Source organism: Girardinichthys multiradiatus, chromosome 18, assembly GCF_021462225.1.
Source record: "Girardinichthys multiradiatus isolate DD_20200921_A chromosome 18, DD_fGirMul_XY1, whole genome shotgun sequence".
Taxonomy (NCBI): Eukaryota; Metazoa; Chordata; class Actinopteri; order Cyprinodontiformes; family Goodeidae; genus Girardinichthys; species Girardinichthys multiradiatus.
In genome coordinates this window covers 7,108,436-7,130,954 of record NC_061810.1, presented here as the reverse complement: position 1 = coordinate 7,130,954, position 22,519 = coordinate 7,108,436, and the positions used below count along the sequence as shown (strand labels likewise).

At 40.0% G+C, this 22,519-nt stretch overlaps 1 protein-coding gene across 2 annotated transcripts in view; it reads right to left on the bottom strand.

The window, feature by feature from the left end:
• LOC124883806 (gap junction delta-2 protein) overlaps positions 1-22,142 on the bottom strand; it is a 103,571-nt gene extending 81,429 nt beyond the window's left edge. For both annotated transcript variants that reach the window (XR_007042320.1, XM_047391152.1), the window contains exon 1: positions 21,005-22,142. Coding sequence is in view for 1 of the 2 variants with exons in the window: in XM_047391152.1 (XP_047247108.1) it covers positions 21,005-21,075 (71 nt within the window). In the remaining variant the exon portion in view is untranslated. The remainder of the gene's footprint in view (positions 1-21,004) is intronic.
• Positions 22,143-22,519: the final 377 nt, after the last annotated feature.

Here is a 22,519-nt window from a genome sequence, read left to right as displayed (position 1 = left end):
TCCCAACTCAACAGTATCCCAGTTACAAGTTGTAAACTTGTCTTAACCAGGCTAACTATTAATAAACCATTAATTTTTGCTCTTATTTTCATGGAGCAAATTTCTTCAGCTGTGAACTTGGAAACTCCAACTTCCGAATTTAAATGGAATTTCAAAACTAAATCTTTGTTGTTGGTTGCGTTTAGTATGACAAATTCTAAAGAGATATTAGTAGTTCGGGTCAATAGACATTGGTCTTACCTCCAGATGGGCCACCTAGTTTTATTCTGCTTTGGGCCCCATAGAGCCTTGGGTTGGCTCTTGTAAACCACATGCATTACTGTGGCTAAAAACAGTTCTCAGTAAAGCTGCAGTCATACTGTTTCAATGTGCTGTGCATCCTGGCGTTTGATAAAGCCAATTTACGTGTCTACATGTGAGGAAATTTTGAGGAACACCAAGTCCTGTTCACTGCCCTAGGATGGGCTTTGCTGTGATGTCATCATTGTCTTTTACTTTGCTTTTTATTGTTTGTTCCATATTTACGGACCAACTGATCACCTGGGTATGAAATGTCAATTCTCTATGAGTGAGTCTCATCAGTGTGGGCAGTATAGCGTGGTGTGAGACCAAGTACTGGTCATATTAAGTAATAGCTGTTGCAGTGGCAATGATTCTGTTGCAGTGCCGTTCATGTGTGGTGTACAAGACATGGGGAAGATGCCGGACTCATTTGGCAGAATTTCTTAGAATCTGCGGCGGCTTGGCTTGTCTGGTGATCAAATTGTTTATACTGCAGTGTTAAATGTGCAACAAGGCAATGCCTGAAGACTATTTCCCTATGTATCATATATTCCTACTCCAGTGAAACGAGTGGAAGATACGCAATAGTGTGACTGGCATACATTTTAAGGTTCTTCTAGATCAGCCTTTATATTTTTGTCGCATAAATTAAAATGACGCCATGTGTGATCTATCCAGCATTTTTCCTGGGACAGATTTATGTCACGAGTGTCATCGTTTGGTGTTCTTCCCAGATGCAGAGACGAAGCGGCGAGAGCAGGGTGAGGAAAGACGATTTAATAAGCAGAACGGACCGCAGACAACAGGGTGTGGACAATAGAGGACACGACCAAGAAGTAACTCCACTATAGAGTGGAGTTTGATTACTAAACACAAGAATACACTAAAACATAAGATGCTACAGAGGAACCAAAATAATCACACTAAACTCAAAGTACAACAAATCGTGACTGTAAGACCCCAGGGTGGAGTTATATACTGGACAGAAAATAAAAGATGAATTAAATTTCAAGTCTACTCTCATCACCTACAAATTCTCAACAAAACTCTGTAATAGTGGGTGTTTCTGTAAGTGTATGACTATAGATGTGTCTTCCAGCAATAAGTATATGTGTAAAGACTACTGCAATATATGCAGTAAGTGGGTGGTGAGCTAAATATAAATCTGTGTAGAAAAACAATACCTTTTGCTGTTTTGTAAACATGGCTTCAATGAGTCTGACTGTAATGTGTGAGTTTTATCCATCAACCATTTTAGCACAGATGCAAAGACAATGTTTTTTTTATTTAAGCTTTATCTAATTTTTGTGCTGTAAGCATTCATGTTTTAGCATATATGTAATGTAAATGGCTTCTTTTTGTGTTATACCAACAAGGTAATTTGGGAACTGATGAAGACCTTTTTCTTTCATAAGTACATTCATTTGTCATTAGACAAATGCTCATCACTATAGTAACAGCAACAACGCAGGTAGACACAAAACATATCCCAAAAGCAGTAAGTAAAAAAGTAGGCAGTGTTTAGGTAGAGACTATGATTATTGCACATCATTACTGCACATTGTTTTGGCTCATTCTGTTCATAGGATGGGATGAGGGTGGAAGGGAGCTACAGCTCTGGGTTTTGAATGTAACTCCTTGAGTGTAACTCCTATGATGGCATAGAACACATTAGCCCCATTTTACTTTCCAGTCAGTGCAAAAGAACAAGTGCACTCTGCACAAGGGTCTCCATGACAATAACAGCAGCTACCTTGGCAACATATCTGACACTAAAGTAACAGTAGAGAATATCTAAAACTGGATTTAATCCATTTATTCCAAGGGATTGTCCTGTGTGTGTTAATAGGTGAATGGGAAATTGTAATATTAACAGGACCTGCCTTTAGGAGTACTGGTTTGTTGTATTTTTTTGGGTGAATTGTAAGGTTGTGGTGGAGAGGTGAGGACCAAGAAGAAGAAAGAGCAGCATGAGAGACAAATAGGTTGCATGCATGGGCAGGAAGGGAGGGACAGAAAGGAGGAGTGGTCAATGGAGGGAACTACAAAAAGAGAGAAGAGATGTCCATAATCTGGATTAATTCAGCAGGTTTTGGACAATCCCGAGCTTTGGTCATCACGTCCTTGCCAACTCCCCCACCCACACACCCACTACGGCTTTCCTGTGCCAAGCTCCATCCCCAATCAGCTGCTCTGGCACATGCAGGAGGCTTCCATGACACACAAGCCACACAGGGTACATCCCAGACACACTCAGTACAAAGGAAGAATCCTTATTTTATTCGTTTTAAAATGGAAAATACTGAGAATTAAAAATGACATGAAAAAATGTCCACAGTTATCTAACATCCACTGTGAATTCTACCTCAAACTAAATTATTATTTTATATAAAAGTTACAGGGTGCTAACTGCCTATATACTGTCAGTTTTTCACATTTAAGGCAACGTTATGGTCGTGCTGTTTGTGCCAACCAACTAGAGGTAATGTTTTAGGAAGACCAAACATTTACATATCAAGACATATAGTTTGCTACATGGAACCAATTTGTGGTTTTTTTTTTCATATTGCTTGTCCTAACCAATCAGTGTACTTTATGTATGCAATAAAATCTGTTTACTCCCAAAAATTAACATTTACAAACCAATAGTGTTTCCACAAAGAATTGCTCAAAACATTATCAGAAAAAGGTAAAGAATGTAAAACAACTGTAAACTTAATAAGACATGTCCATCTACCTAACCTGAGTTGCTGTTCAGGGAGAGCATTAATGAAAGAATGGTACGTCCGGAGGAGCTGCAGAGAATAACAGCTCAGGTGTGAGAATCTGTTGACAGAACAACAATTAGTTGAGCATTTCACAAATCTGATTTTTAAAGAGGAGTGGCAAGAAGAAAACCAAAAAATGTTGTCATTGCAGTGTGCCACAACCCATTTAGAGGACACAGCAGATTAAAATTAAACCTTTTGGCTTACATGTGTGTCTGGAAACTAACACTGCACAACACCCTAAACACACCATCTCCAATATCAAACATTTTGGTGGCAGCATTGTGCTTTGGGGAAGTTTATCGTCGGATTAAGCTAAATAATATTCAGGCCTGGGGGAAGGCTGGGCTGTACGGTGGCGTAGTACTGTTGCCTTGCAGGAGCCTGGAAAAGACTTGAAACAAGGGAGGGAGCATCACCTTCCAGCAGGACAGCAACTCCACGTATGCAGTCAGAGCTAAAATAGAATGGTTTAGATCAAAGCATATTCATGTGTTTGAATGGTCCAGTCAAAGTCCAGATCTAAATCTAACTGAGCATCTGTGCGTGGCCTTGAAAACCGATGTTCACAGGTGCTCTCGAGCCAGTCTGATTGGACTGAAGAATAGTCACAAAGTCTCTAAAGGTGTAAAGCTGGAAGAGAAATATCCTAAAGAATTTGCAGTTGTAATTGCAGAGCAGGTGGTTCAACAAAGTACTTTTTTTTTTCCTTCCACTTGTTCGAACAATAAAATACAACCTTTCTTGGTTAAGATGAAACAACGTCATGAAGTTCAAGGGGAAAGAATACTTATCCTCAGCACTGTATGCACCAGGAATATCTGACAGAAATGTCTGCAGGTAGACAGCTTTTTGTAGTAAATGGCAGCCAGCACAGTCCTACTGCTGTCTTTCTACAGATTGTGAAGTTTAAATTTATCCTTTTTACATCACAGCGCTGTCTACCAAGTAGTCATTTTTTCATAATTGGCTGTGAGAGTAGTGTGAATGCAGCATATTGCTGAGAGCAAGTGTATTCCCAGAAACTTGGCTTCACTTGGCTTAATTGAAGAATCTGCAAAAGAGACTGTGTGGGGTGTGTGCGCTGAGGTGTGCATGCATTGTCACAGCCTGCTCCGGTTGCTCATGTGATCCACTACGAACAAACTGTGACAATTTTGGCAACACGTTCGCGTGCGTGAGAAAGTGCGTCTGTGTGTTTGTCCCTGCCCCTGAGATGCGTGTATATATAGTAACTACGCTGCACATTCGCTTACGTATGTTTGTATATTTGGATGACCATCTGGTCATGAGAAGTGTGCGCCCATGTGTGTGTGTGTGTGTGTGTGTGTGTGCATATGTGTGAGAAGTCGGTGAGTCAGAAGGCTTTGTACAGTATTTCAGTCCTACTGGAGATGGTGTGTGCCTGGTGTGCAATCCTGACTTTGTATTTATGTTGAGTCAATCGCAGCTGATACTGCCACTGAGGAGCTGTGAACCACAGACTGCGCTGCTCTCACACTCTGCCCCTGTTCATTAGAGACCTCAGCTAAGTGCTGAGATGGAGATATGGGAGTTGCAGGGAAACAAAGAATAAATCAGCAGCAATCGAGCATCCTTCTAATCTTCAAAGTGAAAAATATAGGGAGAGAAAGTGTCGAGGCAGTATAATAAGAAACAAAAGAGGCACGAAAGTGGAGAAGATTTATCTGAATACCAGCAGACAAACGAGATAATCAATCAGATAAAAAAGGAACATCAGCTTTATAATGCCTTCACAGAAATGCTGTAAGTCATGTGTCATGAAAGCAGATTGTCCAAATTAAGCTCACTGCCATGAGCACAGACAAACAGACCCAAGCGAGAAAACGTCAAAAGCCACAGCTTTGCTTTTTTTTTCCAGATCAAGATCAAAGCTGGCTATTTGTTTTTATTTTAGACTTCATATTTTATGTAACTTCATTTGCTTCTTTTTGTACATTTTCTGCTCAGCTTGACTTTAAAGTATTTTCTCATCATTAAAATATCGCCTCACAGTGTTTTGTTAGAACTGCATGCATTTGTACGCTAAAAATGATTTTGGCACAGCCCTGCGGGAGTCTTTGTTCCACTGGTATCCAATGCTGAAGCACTTTAAACATGTACAAGAAAACTGTAACCTTAGATGGTACTTGATTTGGAAAAACACAGCTAGATAGAGTTCAGTCTGTATAAAAGTTGCCAGACGTCCTGCCTGCTGCAGGAACAGTACATTTGAAGAAGATGTTTCTCAATCCTGATGAACCACTACTTGATAGAGGTGGCTAGAGCTTTCAGTGATGTATGTGGAAGACAATGAATAAGTGCTGCTCTTGGTACAGCTAACATTATATCTATGCTGAAGTATGGTTGCGGTGGCATCATGCTCTGGGAAAGATACCCAGCAGCAGTGATAAAAGACTGGTCAGAACTGAGTATTTGATTAATTGACTTACAGCCACACTCATTTTTCCGAATGTTAAAGACATGTAAAAGGTCTTAAAATGAAATAATTTTTAATTGTGTCAGCATTATCTCATACTGATCAATAATTTTAAAATACATACATTTATCTCAGTACATTTATATGCATTCACACTTATACATCTTATCTGGGTTTCTGTTGCTACTGTTTCTGTCGCCAATGTTGCCAGCTTAGTGCCAGCTATATTTAGCAATAGTCAGACCCCTCTAGCAACTTGTTTTCAAAAAAGCGATTAGCGACAAATCTAGAAACGTTTTTCTGTTATTGGAGACTTTGGCAACTATAGGTTCTAGAGTTTCTGTCCTCAGCGAGCAGCAAGTGCCATGAGCCCCTCTCACTTCCCAAGCACCGACAGGTGATCAATCTCAGAATAGCCTTCTCGTGCAGCAAACCCCGCCTGCAATCAGAGCAGAGAGGAGATTCCACTCCACACAGTGTCCACGTTGCAAATCAATCACGCATGTGCAAAGCTGCTGCTGGTCCCACCCTGGATTAAAAGCAGGATGTAAATATAATGTAAATATAAATTTTATGTGATGGGTTTTTTTTTTCACTGACACTGTCACACTAAAATAAATCCCATTAATTCACTCACACAGCCTCAGACACTGTGTGTGCCTCTGTTAAATCTAGCTAGCTGTTAGCTCATCATGCCTCAATCTAAGATGGACAGTCAAAGATACAGAAAGGAGTAGGAATCAAACCCTGAGTTCAAAGGCTGGTTGAAGCCGTTTATTGGGGATCATACAAGGGCACACTGCCTGTATTGTAAGACTGATTTTTATGCTAAACTGTGACAATAAAAATCACATTGGAAGTCAAAAACAAAATCAAAAGGCAAAGCCTTATAACAGCTCCACCCAAAGCAAACTGCCATTAATGATTAAAAAAGTCGACACTGCCGTAAAGACCACACCATGACATTAGCTATGGCTGAACATTGTTCCATGCTGGCACATTGTGGAAACATGTAAAGCTGCTTTTTCAGACTCCACTGCCGTGGCTGATTTTAAAATGCATGATTTATGCAATTCCGGGTTCAGGCAAAGGACATTATTTCATAAAGTTAATTTGTAGTTCTAAACATATTTAGTGTTTTTTTCAAACTTTTTGTCTTACCAATGTTGATATTCTTCTCTCCTACAGTCTGGATCACAATTACATGTCCAAATATGCAAATCAGGTGAAGACAATCTAATGACTTCTAGCAAATAATAGGACAGCCAATAGCTTCTTTCCTTACAGAAGAGTTGGCAACGGTGCTACTTTCATATTCAAATGTTCAACCCCATTTCCAATAAAGTTGGGACATTGTGTAACACTCAAATAAAACAGAATACAGTGATTTGCAAATCCTGTTTAACCTATATGCTATTTAATACACTACAAAGACAATATATTTATTGTTCATATCGTTTTTGCAAATATTCACTCATTTTGAATTTGATGCTTGCAACACATTCCAACAAAGCTGGGACAGGGGCAACAAAAGACTAGGAAAGTTGAGGAATGCTGCAAAAACACTTGTTTTTTACATTCCAGAGGTGGACAGGTTATTTAGAAACAGGTGTATGATGACTGTCATCATTGAATATAAATTGAATATAAAAAGAGTGTCCCTGAAAGGCTCAGTCGTTCACAAGCAAGGATGGGGTGAGGTTCACCACTGTGTGAACACTTGAGTGAGCAAATACAGGGGTTGGACAATGAAACTGAAACACCTGGTTTTAGACCACAATAATTTATAAGTATGGTGTGGGGGGCTCCCGAATGTGGAGAAAACAGTAAAGGTGGACTCATCAGAGAACAATATATGTTTCACATTGTCCACAGCCCAAGATTTGCGCTCCTTGCACCATTGAAACCGACGTTTGGCATTGGCATGAGTGACCAAAGGTTTGGCTATAGCAGCCCGGCCGTATATATTGACCCTGTGGAGCTCCCGACGGACAGTTCTGGTGGAAACAGGAGAGTTGAGGTACACGTTTAATTCTGCCGTGATTTGGGCAGTCGTGGTTTTATGTTTTTTGGATTCAATCCGGGTTAGCACCCGAACATCCCTTTCAGACAGCTTCCTCTTGCGTCCACAGTTAATCCTGTTGGATGTGGTTCGTCCTTCTTGGTGGTATGCTGACATTACCCTGGATACCGTGGCTCTTGATACATCACAAAGACTTGCTGTCTTTTTCACAGATGCGCCAGCAAGACGTGCACCAACAATTTGTCCTCTTTTGAACTCTGGTATGTCACCCATAATGTTGTGTGCATTTCAATATTTTGAGCAAAACTGTGCTCTTACCCTGCTAATTGAACCTTCACACTCTGCTCTTACTGGTGCAATGTGGAATCAATGAAGACTGGCTACCAGGCTGGTCCAATTTAGTCATGAAACCTCCCACACTAAAATGACAGGTGTTTCAGTTTCATTGTCCAACCCCTGTAGTCCAAAAGTTCAACAACATTTCTTAAAATACAATTTCAAGGAATGTAGGGATTTCGTCATCTATCGGTCCATAATATCATTAAAAGATTCAGAGAATCTGGAGAAATCTCTGCACGTAAGCAGCAAGGCCAAAAATCAACATTGAATGCCCATGACCTTTGAGCCCTCAGGAGGCACTGCATTAAAAACCGACATCATTCTGTAACAGATATTACCACGTGGGCTCAGGAACACTTCAGAAAACCATTGTCTGTTAACACAGTTTGTCGCTGCTTCTACAAGAAAAAGTTAAAACCCTATGGGGTGTGTTAGTGCCCATGGCATGGCTAACCTGTACATCTGTGAAGGCACCATTAATGCTGAAAGGAACATACAGGTTTTAGAGCAACACCTGCTGCCATCCAAGCAACATCTTTATCAGGGACGTCCCTGCTTACTTCAGCAAGACAATGCCAAGACCTACTCTGCACGTGTTACAACAGACTGGCTTGGTAGTAAAAGTGTACAGATATTAGACTGGCCTGCCTGCAGTTCAGACCTGTCTCCCACTGAAAATGTGTGATGCATCATGAAGCGCAAAATATGACAACAGAGACCACAGACTGTTGAACAACTGAAGCTATAGATCGATCAAGGATAGAAAAGATTTCCACCTGCAAAGCTTTAATAATTAGTCCTCAATTCCCAAACACGCATTGATCGTTGTTAAAAGGAAACTTGATAAAAATGCCCTTCTCCCATCTTTTTTTGGAATGTGTTCCACGCATCATATTGGAAATGATGAATATTTGCAAAAAGTCTATAAAGTTTATCAGTTTGAAAATTAAATATTTTGTCTTTGAAGTTTATTCAGTTGCATATATGTTGAAAAGGATTTCCGAATCATTGTATTGTTTTTATTTACGTTTTACACTACGTCCCAAATTCATTGGAATTGCAGTTGTAGTTGTGCAGCTCCACCTACAAAGCCCCACAAGACATTTTCAAACTCTTTCGTCTTCAGATTGGGGCTCTTACTATGGTTTTCCTCTACTTCTTTTACTCAATACCTTGTACAACCCCTGTTTGCCTATAAGACAGCACTTAGGCCCTGATCTTCAAAGATCCCAAATAGAGGGCACTAAATTACTAGGGCAAAAATAAATTGCTCGTGCAATAAGTGGGCCTGCTGTATTCAATTTTCAAACAATGCACGTGCAATGATAACTGGTGCAAAAGAGATGCAGACGGCCCTACTTCAATGAGGAAATTGCAAGACAAAAGGAAAAGCAAACAGATCTGCTGCTGTGTTGCTTGAAACATGCAGGGGTTTTGCACTGCATCATTTTGATCATCATAATTATTTTCTAATAATTCTACTGAATTTGTTTTGTTTGTTTTGCCAATATTTTAACGATATGCAACTTTTTTGATTGTTTAAATTGTTGTTTGGTGACACAAAATCATTTTTTACTGTATAAACCCTTGTCTGGCATACGTTCACATTTAAACAGCGTAATCTAACTGATTCAGCTATGACTGCTCTGCAGTCTATGCCTCCTTCTCGCCACAGTGACAGCAGACATGTTTGTGTCCCAGTTAGTGTAATTTGTTTCAGGTTTGATAAATTGCATTGCAGGTGTTAAGGGATTACGTTTGCATAACCCCCTCCCATAAATTTGCATGTTTGGGTCATTATCATACGTCATGTAGCATATAATAATCATTAGTGTCTAATGGTTGTTATGGAGACTTGCGAACCCCAAGATCCCACACTTTGGTGCAGCTCTCTAACACTCAGTTTTTTCTGGTGGAAAGATAAATATAGTTCCCCAGTTTACCCAGTGGTCAGCAGCAAAACGAAATGGGCTTCTGTGTCATGACTTATTTTATGTCATGACTTATTTTAACCTAAGGAATTCCTGTATTACTAATTTGTTCCCAAAACCTCTGATCACGTTAAGAAAGTAATGTATGAATATAAAAATGCTCCATTTTAATATAATTTGATGGTTTTGTATGGATAATTAAGTAACTAGTGGTCTTGTTAAAAATAATTATTTTTAAAATATGGGATGTTTTTTCCATGAAATAAATGTACTCAAAAGTCGGATTTTGTACAGTTTTTCTTTTTGAGAGTGTGCTACTGCATAAAATGATGAATATAAGGCTTTTTAATTGTGTGTGAAGGGAAACAAATGTGGTCTTCACTATTTGATCGTTGAGGAGAAACTACAATAGTGTAGACTGTCAAAGAAACTTATAAACCATTAAATGCAGATCAACAAACCTTTTCAAATAATGGGTTCACATTTATTATATAGTATAAAGCAGCATTAAATTTTTAAGGAAGGAAAATGCTGATTGTACTCATTTATTTCATAAGATTTACAACTTCTCTAACATGTCCAAACAGTATTCATTTTCTTTCTAAGGCTTATATAGTGACAATATAAAATAGTAAGAAAAAAAACAATAGTTACATGGTGTATGTACAACATTTTGGTCCGGATTGCCTAAAAATAAGACTGGGAAGTATGCAATGATTGGGCCAAGAGATAAATGAGAATATTAAACTAGAATCTGCATGTTTAATAGCAATGGCGTCCAACTCCAGTCCACACCTGTGGAAAGGTGTGTTTGCTAGATTCAACCTAAATCAAAAAATTAGGTCATTAGCAGGAGTGTGTAGATCTTGACAGCTTGTTAAAGGTAAGCAAATTGATTCCAGGTTGTCGGACCAGGGATACATATAAACGTTGCAGGACACCGATAGGACAGGGGTTCCCAAACATTTCAGTCTGTGACCTCCTAAATAACAGTACCAGAGACTAGCAACCCAATAAAAATACATACAATTATTTCACTCTATTTTTATTTATATAAAAGATAAATATATTTCATAATTTAATGGTATATTTAATTATTTAATAATGTATTTAAAAATGTTACAATTTAATTATTTAATACGGCATTTAATGGTACATTTATTTATTTCACGATATATTTATTTATTTAATTTTGTCCCTTTTTGACCTCCATACTCCTCAGGGGTCACATCACAATGACTAAAAATCATCTCGCGACCCTTCTGCGGGGTCCCAACTGCCACTTTGGGAACCCCTGCTATAGAATGCCAAGAATTCAGGAAAATCTTCTGACCAGAGTTGGATTTCATTTGTTTTACCCACAGGAAAATAGCTGCTTTATGAGCTGCACTTTTAAATAATTCAGTATCTTGATAAAAAGTAACCCGCTCTCCTACTTTACATGGATCTCATGCCACTGATGTGAAAATCAACTTGTACACCAACCTGTAAAATGACAGCAATATGGTGTCTACAACAAATGTGACATTATGTGTCTAGCATTCATGGTGGAGATCAGAGGAATCGATTTTCTGAGGACATGCAAGAGCCTGGCTGCTGATAATCAGTGCTACGGCATAGGATGTTTCTGAGAGAGAAAATTAACCAATAGGGACACCTTTTCAAACCTGGTTCTGGTGCAAACACATTTACAGTAGGAAGAAATTTCTGGTTATTTGCCAGATATTTGTGATACCTAAGTAAATTTAAAGCACCAGTTCCCAGTGGAAACTTGTCCATAAAAGTTAAATAAATGGGAACCTCTTATAAAATCTGAGCAAATGTTAAGCCTTCCTATTATTTGCATATTTTACTGTTGTTATTAGTTATCCTAATGTTCTAATGCTATAACACAAGAGTTAATTAATTTAAAGAAGTTTGATTTCTGCATGGCTATTTTTGCATTGATTCTTCCCTGCATTTTTCTCTTAGGTAATAACACCTCCCAGTATCATTCTAACACTTACATGCTCTGTCCTACAGCATACGGCTAACAGTAAACCCATAAACCCTGCTGAGTCTCTCTGCCAGAAGCAGCTTCTACTGAGGCCTGCAGGACATGACTTGTGGCAAACTGCATGGGAAACCTTTTATGGCTTTCTTTTTGTAACTCACCACAGAGGCCAGGGTTTTGAATTGCACATCTAATAGCTGTCCTGTCAGCTGATTGCCCCACCTGAGCTGTGGATCTCTGTAGCTCCTTCAGTTACCATCGGCCTCTTAGCTGCTTCTCTGATTAATGATATCTCTGCCTATTCTGTCACTTTAGGTAGACCACTATGTCTTGGTAGGTTTTCACTTGAGTCATACGCTTTCCCTTTTTAGACGACAGATCAAACATTGCTCTGTAAAATGCTCAAAGCTTGGTAAATATAGTTTATAATCTAACCCTGCCTTAAATCTCCCCTTAACTTTCTCCCTGACTTGTATGTGTTACTTGGTTTCCATGATGCTGTTTGTTCTCTGATGTTCTCTAACAAACCTTTCAGGTCTTCACAGAAGAGTTGCATTGAGATTGAGATTAAATTACACAAAGCTGGACTTTATATTGTAATCAGGCACCTTCTAAAGTCAAGTGGGTTGCACTGGATTTTCAGGGGCATCAGAGTAAAGGGGAGATTTGAATGTATCCATACTTTTCAGATTTTTATTTGTAAAAAAAATAAAAATATAGATGAAAACATGTCTTCTAAGTTTGTGATTGTAACACCTGTCTTCTTCACCACCTATGCAAAATCTAACTATAGACATAGCTTAAATGCAAACATTTACTGCAGATGAAAGGGGACCTTTAGGATAACCATTTACCTTCCATCATAGTGCCTGATGAGCTCACGTGCTCACATTACTAGCCTAAAAACATTTGCATACAAACATCACAAAACTCTTACCTTGGAATATGCAGACACAAATGGAAGTAAATATGTGTATGCCAAAATAAATAAGAGCGTGGGCTGCATCATAATTTGAGTTTACTCTCTTTTTCTTACTTGATTACAACTCTGCTTCTCTAACAGTTCCCAAGGATGGTGACTGCAATTCTTCAGTCATGAAAAGCTGCACAGCAGCTCTGTCCTGCTCCCGGGACTCATTTCCTGGATCTTTGTATGTCTAGGATCAGAGCCAAAGTGGATCAATCCCACTCTGAGTAGTGACGTAAACACTGAAGCACATTTAGAAGACATCTTTAATAATATACTCATCTTTGGGTTTGGAAATAATTTGTCTGATCCTGTGTATAATTGAAGTTTAAATAGCAGGTGTCCTCATGGTAGTTTTAAAATCTGAGAAGCTGCAGGAACGACATGCATCTACCTCGCATCAGTGACTCATAATCTCCCTGTGGAACATGTGAGGTCATCTTAATAATGGCAGCGCTGAGACGGCAGTGACATTACAGCCAGCAGCGTCTCAGGGGCCACCACAGTATGAGTGGAGGAAGTGTGAAAGCAGAGCCGGGGAGGAATGGAGTGAGCCGATGTTGGATGTTTTACTTAGAGTGTCTTCTTAACAATCTCCCCGGGGGAGTCTGCCCGAAGCGAGGAGATATGACAGCCTCTTCCTTCTTTTCTACAATCTAACAAACATTCACAAGATAAGGCCAAGCTCAGAATGAACAAAGTCACCCATCAAGGCTGTGTAGGGTTATGAGGACTCCACAGGGGACTGCTAAACTAAAGCTTGATGAGCTAAAGGTCACATAATGTCAGAGATGTAACCTGCCACCAAACACAGGCTCAATGTGCAGCATGCAAACACCACAGTGACTGGTAAGCATTGGCTTTAGCTTGTGGAAATAGTGCTTGTGAGAAATACAATAAGAAAGTATTCACATTTCTTTAACTTTATAACATTTTGTCCGTTACATCCTGAAATACCATTTCATGTGACAGACCAACACAAAGCGCTGCTCGACTGTTCATTTTTTTATATAAAAGAATCTGAAAAGCGTGGAGCGCAAATGTATTTATGTCCCCTTTACTATGATACCCCTAATTAATTTCAGTCCAACTAACTGCCTTCAGGAGTCACCTAATTAATAGACTTGTGTAATTTAATTTCAGTATGAATATAGCTGTTCTATGAAGACCTCAGAGGTTTGATAGAACATTACATAATACTGATGAAATGTGTTAGTGAACAGCACCATGAAGGCAAAGGGACACAGTCAGGGAGAAATTTGCAGAAAGGTTTGAAGCAGGTTTAGGTTATAATACAATATATTTATTATTCAATGTCCCTTTAGGATTAATGAAGTATTTTTTGAATTTGAATTTGAATTTGAATTTTGAATTGAATTGAATACACAGAATTTTTCACAGAGCTCTGATCAGCCTGTCATCCAAAAGTGGAAAAAGAATATGGCACAACAGCAACCTTAGCAAGCCATGACCATCAGGGAAGCAGCCAAGACGTCTCTGGTTACTCTGGAGGAGCTGTAGCAGTCCAGCTCATCCCAATTTAGTTCGGTTCAGTTTGTTTTTAAAGCTACAGTTCATAACAAATGGGATCATCTGTTGACAGGACAGCTATTACTTGTGAATTAAAGAAATCACTCCTTTTAGAAGATCGGCAAGAGAATTGCCATAAGAAGTAAGGGGCTTAACAAACATATGGAAGAAGCTGCTCTGATAAGATTGAGATCAAAATTGAACATTTTGGCCAACATGCAAAACATTTTATGTGACAGAAAACTAACACTGCTCATAACTCTGAAGACCACCCACACTGACACACAGTGGTGGCAGCATCATGCTGTGGGTATTTATTTCTTCAGCAGGACCAGGGAAGCTGGATAAGAGTAGATGAGAAGATAAATGAAGCTAACTAAAAAGGCAATTGTGGAAGAAAGCCTGTCAGAGGCTGCAAATCTGGGACTGGGAGACTGGGATGGAGGTTCAGCTTCCAGCAGGACAACCACCCAAAACATACAGCCAGTGCTACAGAGGAATGGTTTAGATCAGAGCATGTTTATGTGTCAGAATCAAAAATCCAATTAAAAAGATGCTAAAAGTTGGTCTTCACATGCACTCCATATCCAATTTGAGGGAGCTTAAGCTATTTTGCTGGGTAAAATAGGCAAATAATTTGGTTTGTAGCTGTGCAAAGCTGGTATAACTGCAGTAAAAGGTGGCTTTACAAAGTATTGTCTCACAGCAGCCAAATGTACACCACACAAAGTCCTATTTGTGAAAAACATTTGCCCTCCACTTCATGGTTACACACTATTTTGTGTTGGTCTATCACTACAATAAAATACATTAATTTGTAGTTGTGTAGGTAAAAGTTGACCAAATTGGATAAAGTTAAATCCCATTGGATATTATTGTGAGGCGATGTACAGATACATCATCAGACAACTGAAGTGTGACATTGAGCTTCTATGGAAACACACCCTCATTAGCATTTTAATTGGCAAATGATGAAAAGTCAGCAGACCGATGCTGAAACCTTACACTATTTGTTCTATTTTAGTAACTCTAAATGAAGTGAAGCTGCACAAACTATTTTAAATGCACATCAAGCACTGGTGAGCCGTTTTAGGGCTTCAGTTCACATCAAACAAAGTCTGTCAGGTCATGTAAGAGTGTCTGAAAACCTTGTTCATCAGTGTACTTTGAACAGACTTGCATCAGTAAATTTTCCAATTCTTATAAATATAAGATGCACTCAGTGGTTTGAAACCTCAAAACTAAAAACATGGAAAAAGAGACTCAGAAAACGTCTCAATAATACTGAAAGTGAACAGAATGCCTTCAAAAACCTGCTACCTGGTTAATAATAATATATTTTGATTAAGTAAGAGTCATTTTGGTCTATTTTTTTAATGAAAAGATGTCCCTGTCATGTCATTATGTTGAAGCAACTTAAACTGTCATTGTATCTGTAGCAATATTGTTGCTGAGCCAAAGTAATTTTGTTTTTCTGCCATGGAGGACGCACCATGTTCCTGCAATTTCTCTGTGTCTGTTCCACAGAAATCCAAGAGACAACAAACGATGTATCAGGCAGCCACAAATAAGCAGAGGGACAAAAGGCACAAAAACACTCAGGGTCAACCTCAAAGGAAGGCAGAGAGAGAGAGCTTGTGATTACTAGACACATAAAAACAAATATGAGATGTTCTCCTGTAAATGAAGGGGTCAATTTCTTATTTGCAGATAAATGTAAGACATAAAAATGATAATGTTAGTTAAAAATAGAAATGTCCTCTTCCAATCCCAGGTCTTGGAAACTCAACTTCTGATATCTGTCCGGGTATCAGTAGGTTGTCAGGTTGGGAATAAAATATCTGTGTTGTCAAGTAAAGGAAGAATTGGAAGAAGAATGGGAGAGTCTTCAGCATCTGGCATGTCACTGGTGAGAGACTTAAATGAATAGGGTCAGTATTAGGGGCAGAAGACCCTGATCAGAACATCCCTACTAATAAATACGTTTCATCCACTTGAATCTTTAAAAGAACAATAGTGGAAAACAATCAGATAGGGGTCCTTTTGAAGACGTTGTGCCATTTCCCTGACAAAGCACAACTGCCAATCCCTATTGTTGATCTAATGTCTGAGATTACCAGACCTCCAGCAAGCCTGGTAGCAGCATTTTGCACAGCCATTTTGTTTTATAAATCATGGCCAGTTTTGTTGTCCTTACCTTGCAATATAGCATGTTAGCCTGTGCATAGAATTGTGTTGTAATGAATCTAGACTCCCCCTTAAATTCCAATTATTTTTACCCTTACAATGATTTTTACAATAAAAGATATATTGCATTGGCTACTGCAGCTTCTTGTCTATCTGTGTCATGTTGCCTGTTTTGCACTGTAGTCTTAAATCTTCAGACAGAGGGAGAAAGCTGCACAGAGAAACATTTTAAATGTATAAAGGGCACCTATTTTAGTAAAGTATTAGACGACAATGCCAAATTTTGATCTAGTTAATGACTATCTTTTCTAGAAATATTCAAGAATTTCTATAAACCAGATTTTGTTGTGTCAAGTGTTGAAGCACTGATCTCACTGAGAAAGCTACACTGTGAGCAATTATTTGAGCTACCATTACAAACAGGCTTTGTGTTAAAAGACAGAAAAGTGAATGAGCTACTCTGAGTTTTAATCACTTCAGTGTGCCCCATGAGCTCATTTGTTTTACATTTTGGATCCGTTTAAAGCCTGTCACTAAGTCTTGTGGCCATCTTCTATCAAGGCCTTCTTTCTGCTCCACTATTGGAGATCAATATGAGGGAGTGGAAGATAGATTTGCCAGTTTTATTGGTCCCAGCTTAACCCATGGCAGCTCATAAACAGGAATAAGGCCTGGGGGAGTTAAGTTACAGAAGCAGCAGTAATGTGTTGGTAGTAGGTAAGTGCAGAGTTCTTTATCATTGTTGATCCTCACAGGCTGTCTGGACCAACAGCCTCAGCTGTGTCACTACCCATCAGAGTCCATCAGCTCACCCACTGCTCATAATAGCAGGGATACATCTCTGCTGCCAGCTTAATACCCAAACACAGGCAGCCGGGACTGCAACATATCCACATTTGCATGGGATATGACCGAACAAGGGAATCTCTGGAGCCATCTGCCATCGTATAAAAAGAAGTGTTACCTTTACCCTAATGTGTGTGTGTGTGTGTGTGACTCGTATGTGATGAATGACTCAGCCACAGGCTGTTGCTGTGTTTTGCTCATGAGAACACACACTGGCATCGCCTTGGGGACAGCAACCTGTTCATTGCCTTACAAAACGGGACGACACCTTTGCTGACCAATCAGATGCCTCAAAGTGGCAGCGGGTCGAGAACCAATGGGTTTCCGTCTTTTATATGTGCATTTATGGAATCTCTTGTCATTGGCGATGGCCCAGATTAGAAGCCAGATGCCAGGAAGGCATGCAGGAACGCAACAACAATTACTCAAAAATGACAGCCAAGGAAAATGAGAAACCTGCTTCAAATTTCCACTGACTTTTGTTAGATCAAGTATAAAACATTAAAGTAGGTGGCACTATAAGGCTTCAAGGTGCTATAATTTCCATTCTTACCTACTCACAATTATAACTAAGAGGTTAAATCCTGACTTGTTGGAAGTGTTGTTACTGCTGCAAAATTATTTTATTCCCTGACCAATGAGGTCCTTGTGCCAGCAACTGCTTCTACATGCACACATTTCTCTCAACAAAGCCCATTGACGTTTTCATATGTAACCTAAAAGAACCATTAATTAAGACAAGTGACTGTAGGCCAGCGTTTTAATGTAGCACTGAGTCAGAGACTCTTGCTCTTGTAAATTGTTAGTGCTTACACTGTGCACAAACTGGCAGGCAACAGCTATTTAGGACCCAGCTAGACAGAAAACATCACTTCTATTCTTTGAATTTGTCAAGAGATCTTGACGCCCCAAAATACCATGCCACCCTGGGCGGTAAGCCATGTCAACCATATGAAAAAGCACCACTGCAACTTAAAGCCATTATTATCTTTGTATGTGTTACTGAAACCAGAGCTGATGACAAATGAGATGGTGATGTAGATGTTTATTACAATCCATCTTTTGTAAAACACGAATACCTCGAGGTTCAGGGGCACATTTCGTTCTTCTGGAGATCACTGGCCAAAATGTTATGGCATCTAAGGGCTCCTTTGTTAAAAACTTGATTGTGTGAAGATATCAAAAGTTGCCATGCGACAAGGTAGACAAGCAATCGATGTAATATACAGCCACATGAGGAGAATATCCGTACATACCAAAATCCCTCTCACACATATATTTAGACTGAAAACAAAAATATTTTGATCCTATTTATGTGTCTGCATGTAGATTGTGTCAATATTTTATTTTGTATTACATGGTTGTAAGCTGATCTATAACGTCCTCTTTAATCTGAATAAAAGAAACACATCAGGCAATACCAAACAGATGCCGCAGGGAAGCCTGGGTGACAATATTATTGTAGCTTCTTCGGTTTTTATCCCAGCATTTCCACTCTCTGTACAACAGACTGAATCTGTGTGAAGAAGATTTTTTTGGCAGCAGATGCCCCGCTTGGGTCATGACATCCAGCACCATCTCGCGACGAGACGGTCCTATTGGCTTCTCACCAACGCCCCGCAGACTAACACGTGTGTCTGCTCACTTCACTTCACTCTGTGAATGACCGCTCTTTGCTGCTGTCTGACATCTGCTCCTCATTCTCCTGATTCTTGCTTCGGCTCATCCCCTCCTTCTTTTTAGCTAAATTTCTCTGCTAAAGCCTTCGCAGATATCCTCATTTCTAGAAGGTTTTTGTCCTTGGCAACCTCCTCTTTCTGTCTCTTCTCTTTCTCACTCTCACTCAGACCCTGCAGCCAGTATGACTACCCAGGTTGATGAGCAACAGTGCATTTTAATCATTTAACAGCCATTTAAATGCTGACCAATCATTTAGCACAAAAACACTGGAAATGTCTCTAAAAAGCTGCCAACTTGGCATTGGTTTTTATGACTTCAGTTAAAAAATATCTCAGTTTTATAATATCAGCACCTTTATAAAGAAAATGTAGAATAAGATCTAACTGTATTTATTTAAAAAAGCCAATTATTTATATTGTTTCCAAAAATAACCACAATTTTATAGCAATGTTGTTAAATATACAAAATAAATGCCTGCTATATTTAACAGTGGTGTTTAACTGGTTTTTGTGCAGAATAGTGTACCTTTACTGCAGCTATAAAACAGAATTTTATTAATGGGTGGCTCTCCTTTACTTCCAAGAGAAGTCTCTTGGAAGTAAGGGAAACATGCCATAACCTTCTTAGAGCCAGCTGACTGGCAGGGCACAGCAACAGCTGCTTGTATCATATTAGCCAATTTTCTCTAGCCATTTGGAGCACACGGTTAGAGAAAACTTGTCAGTATGACTATGGAAAGCAAAGAAAATGTATGGCAACCTTTTATCTGCCAACATAGTGGCAGTCTGCAGCAACAGGTGGGGAGGGGCAGCACCTTGTTACTCTACGCACCTTATACCCGAAGAAAACTCCGGTTACTCCGACACTTTCTAATACTTTAAAACAGTTAAATTTGCCCTTCTTGTAAGATTGGGCAACATGTAATAACCCTTCCTTTAGCAAGCTGCTTGGCAGTGTGAAGCAACAGGTGGGGAAGGGGCTGTGATGCGTTAGTCTATGCTCCATGCAGCTAGAGAAAACCCTGGTCCCTCTGGCATCCTTTCAAGTAGACTTTAAACCATAGGAACGGTGTGTTGGAAAATGTTGAGTGTGATTGTTTAAACCCTTCCTATTGTTACATACCGGTAACCGACCTGTGCCGGTCATGACCTTTCATGACCTCTTAAAATCACCTTAGGTTCAAAACATGACTCAAAATGTATATACAGGATTTTTATGCTGGGATGATAATAAGAAGCATTTCCAAACATGAATGAAATGTGCTTTGAAGATGTCCTACATATTTGAAAGCTCCCTCTAACCAGAGTAAATCAGTCACTTGAGGGAACTACAAATTCAGCTTCTTGTGAACTTAAGCTGAACCAGTGGTATCATAGATGTCCTTAAAATACCTTCCGTAATACGTCTTTGCTCGATGTAAAATTTTCATCATACTTCTTTGAGAGATTTTCCTCTGACGCCAAAATGTCAAGACAAGAATGCCTTATACAAACTAAAATACAAAACATCTCTGCATGTAGCAAAATGTATAAATCATAACTGCAGTGACCGTGCACTGACTCACTTTTTAGGTTCAGAAGATGACTTCATGTGAAAAACTGGGGAGGAGGGGGGTTGGGATGGATGTTCTAGTAAACTGTGACAAGATGCATATTTAACCTGGAGGCTTTTAAAGCTGCCATGGAACCAGATAGAAAAATACAGAGCCATCATAATAAGAATAGAAATGCATGAACATAGGCATGGTGGGCTTCTCAGGGGAGATGTCTTCACACCGCTGTGTCCCCTGATATTCAGAGCCTGTGAGTGTACTGATGCTGTTTCTTACGGATGCATAACCTACCTATCAAGTCACTCATAGGAATTACAGATGCTAAACCCCCCACAATCAGTGACTCTAAACACGGAATTACATGTAATTTACATTATTATAACAGTAGAGAGCAGAATGGTCTTCTCATGAAGATTGAAACAAAGACCATTCTGGAGACCACAATGATGCTCTGCTATCCACTCACCTTCCAATCATGGTAGAGTGCTGCTGCACAGCAGCCTCCAGGAGGCGCTCTAGGATGGTCCATTCTCCCATGGTTATTGCTAGCAGGCATCCACTGGGCCAAGGAAATCAGGAGTGGCACCCCAGTGGGCTTTCCAGCCAACAGGAGAATAACCAGCGCTGGTGATAAAGTGCTCAAAGTCCACTTGTTGTGCAGAGATGAGGTAGATAGGGGCTTCAGGTGGCTCTCCAGGTGTAATGGAGTCTGAAAAATCTCAGCGACATATCACTGTGTCCTGCGTTTTTTTCTTCAAACACACTCTCACAGAGCTCACCCAGCTCTTGGATGGTTGGACTGTGCAAGCTGCACGCACACACAGTCCTAATATCTGTGTAATCCTCTGCCAACTCACTTACACGTGAGTGTGTCTTCCCCCTTTTTTCGTTGTTTCTCCTCTGGTGACTCCTGGTCTCCGTTTACTTCCCAAACATCTGCTTTGCCATATGTTCTCTCACACACACCTTGATTAGAGGAAAACCCAGCTCTCATCTACTCCTGCTGGGTTTTAAGGAGCAGCAGTGTGTGCAGGCAGACATCCATCAGCAACACTCCGCCCTTTCACGCTTGTTCTTTGACAGCATCTCATAGTAAGTTTGTTCAGGCTCAGGTCCATGAGCTCATGTGAGCTGGACTTTGAAAGGGTCTCCTTCTTTGCTCGTACTTCTCTCCTCCATTCTCTTCATCGCTTCTCCTTTTCCACTCTAGGCTTCTCTTAATCTGCTCTTTTTTTCAAGGGATTCCTTCTGCCCCCCCACCCCACCTCCTGTTGCGCCTTCGTACTCTCCTGGTTTGATTCAGGAACAGCAGGATCAACGCATCGTGTTGTTCCTCAGGCTCCTTCCTCACACTCAGAGACTTGCATGTCTCTCGAGCTTTCACAGTGGCTCTTCCCTGTCTCAGCGTGCTGTATGCAGGGAGGTAGCTCTCATTTCTTCTCTTCCCTTCATCTTGTTTTTTCTCCCCCCTTTTCCCTCTTGGTTTCTCTCCGTTTGCCTTCACCTGCCTCCGTCTCCCTCTTCCTCTCTGAGCCAGGAGGCAGCCAGACCGCGCGTGTGTCTAGAGGATTAGAGAGGAATCATCTCGCTGCTCCTCCCCCCTCTTGCTCCCTCTCACTCACTCTCCATCACCATGTTTATCCCCCCCTCCGCTTCCCCTCTCTATCCTCTTTATCTGTCTCTGCTCCCCCGCCACCAACAACATAAAATATTTTCTACTCCTCTCTCAGAGCAAATTGTTCTCTTCCCTCATTTATAGTTTTGTCATCCTTTTTGCATACCAAAACCTGCTGAAAGTGACAGGCTGATAATTACTGCTTACTCACACACACTCTCATTCACACGGAGCTGTGAGAGGCAGCGCTGTGTGGAGGCTATGCAAGAATACTGAGCTTACACTAGGGAGTGTGTGAGTGTCAGAACGTGAGGACATCAGTGTGTGTGAACATGATGGAAATTCAATGAGTGGTACTCATTACAA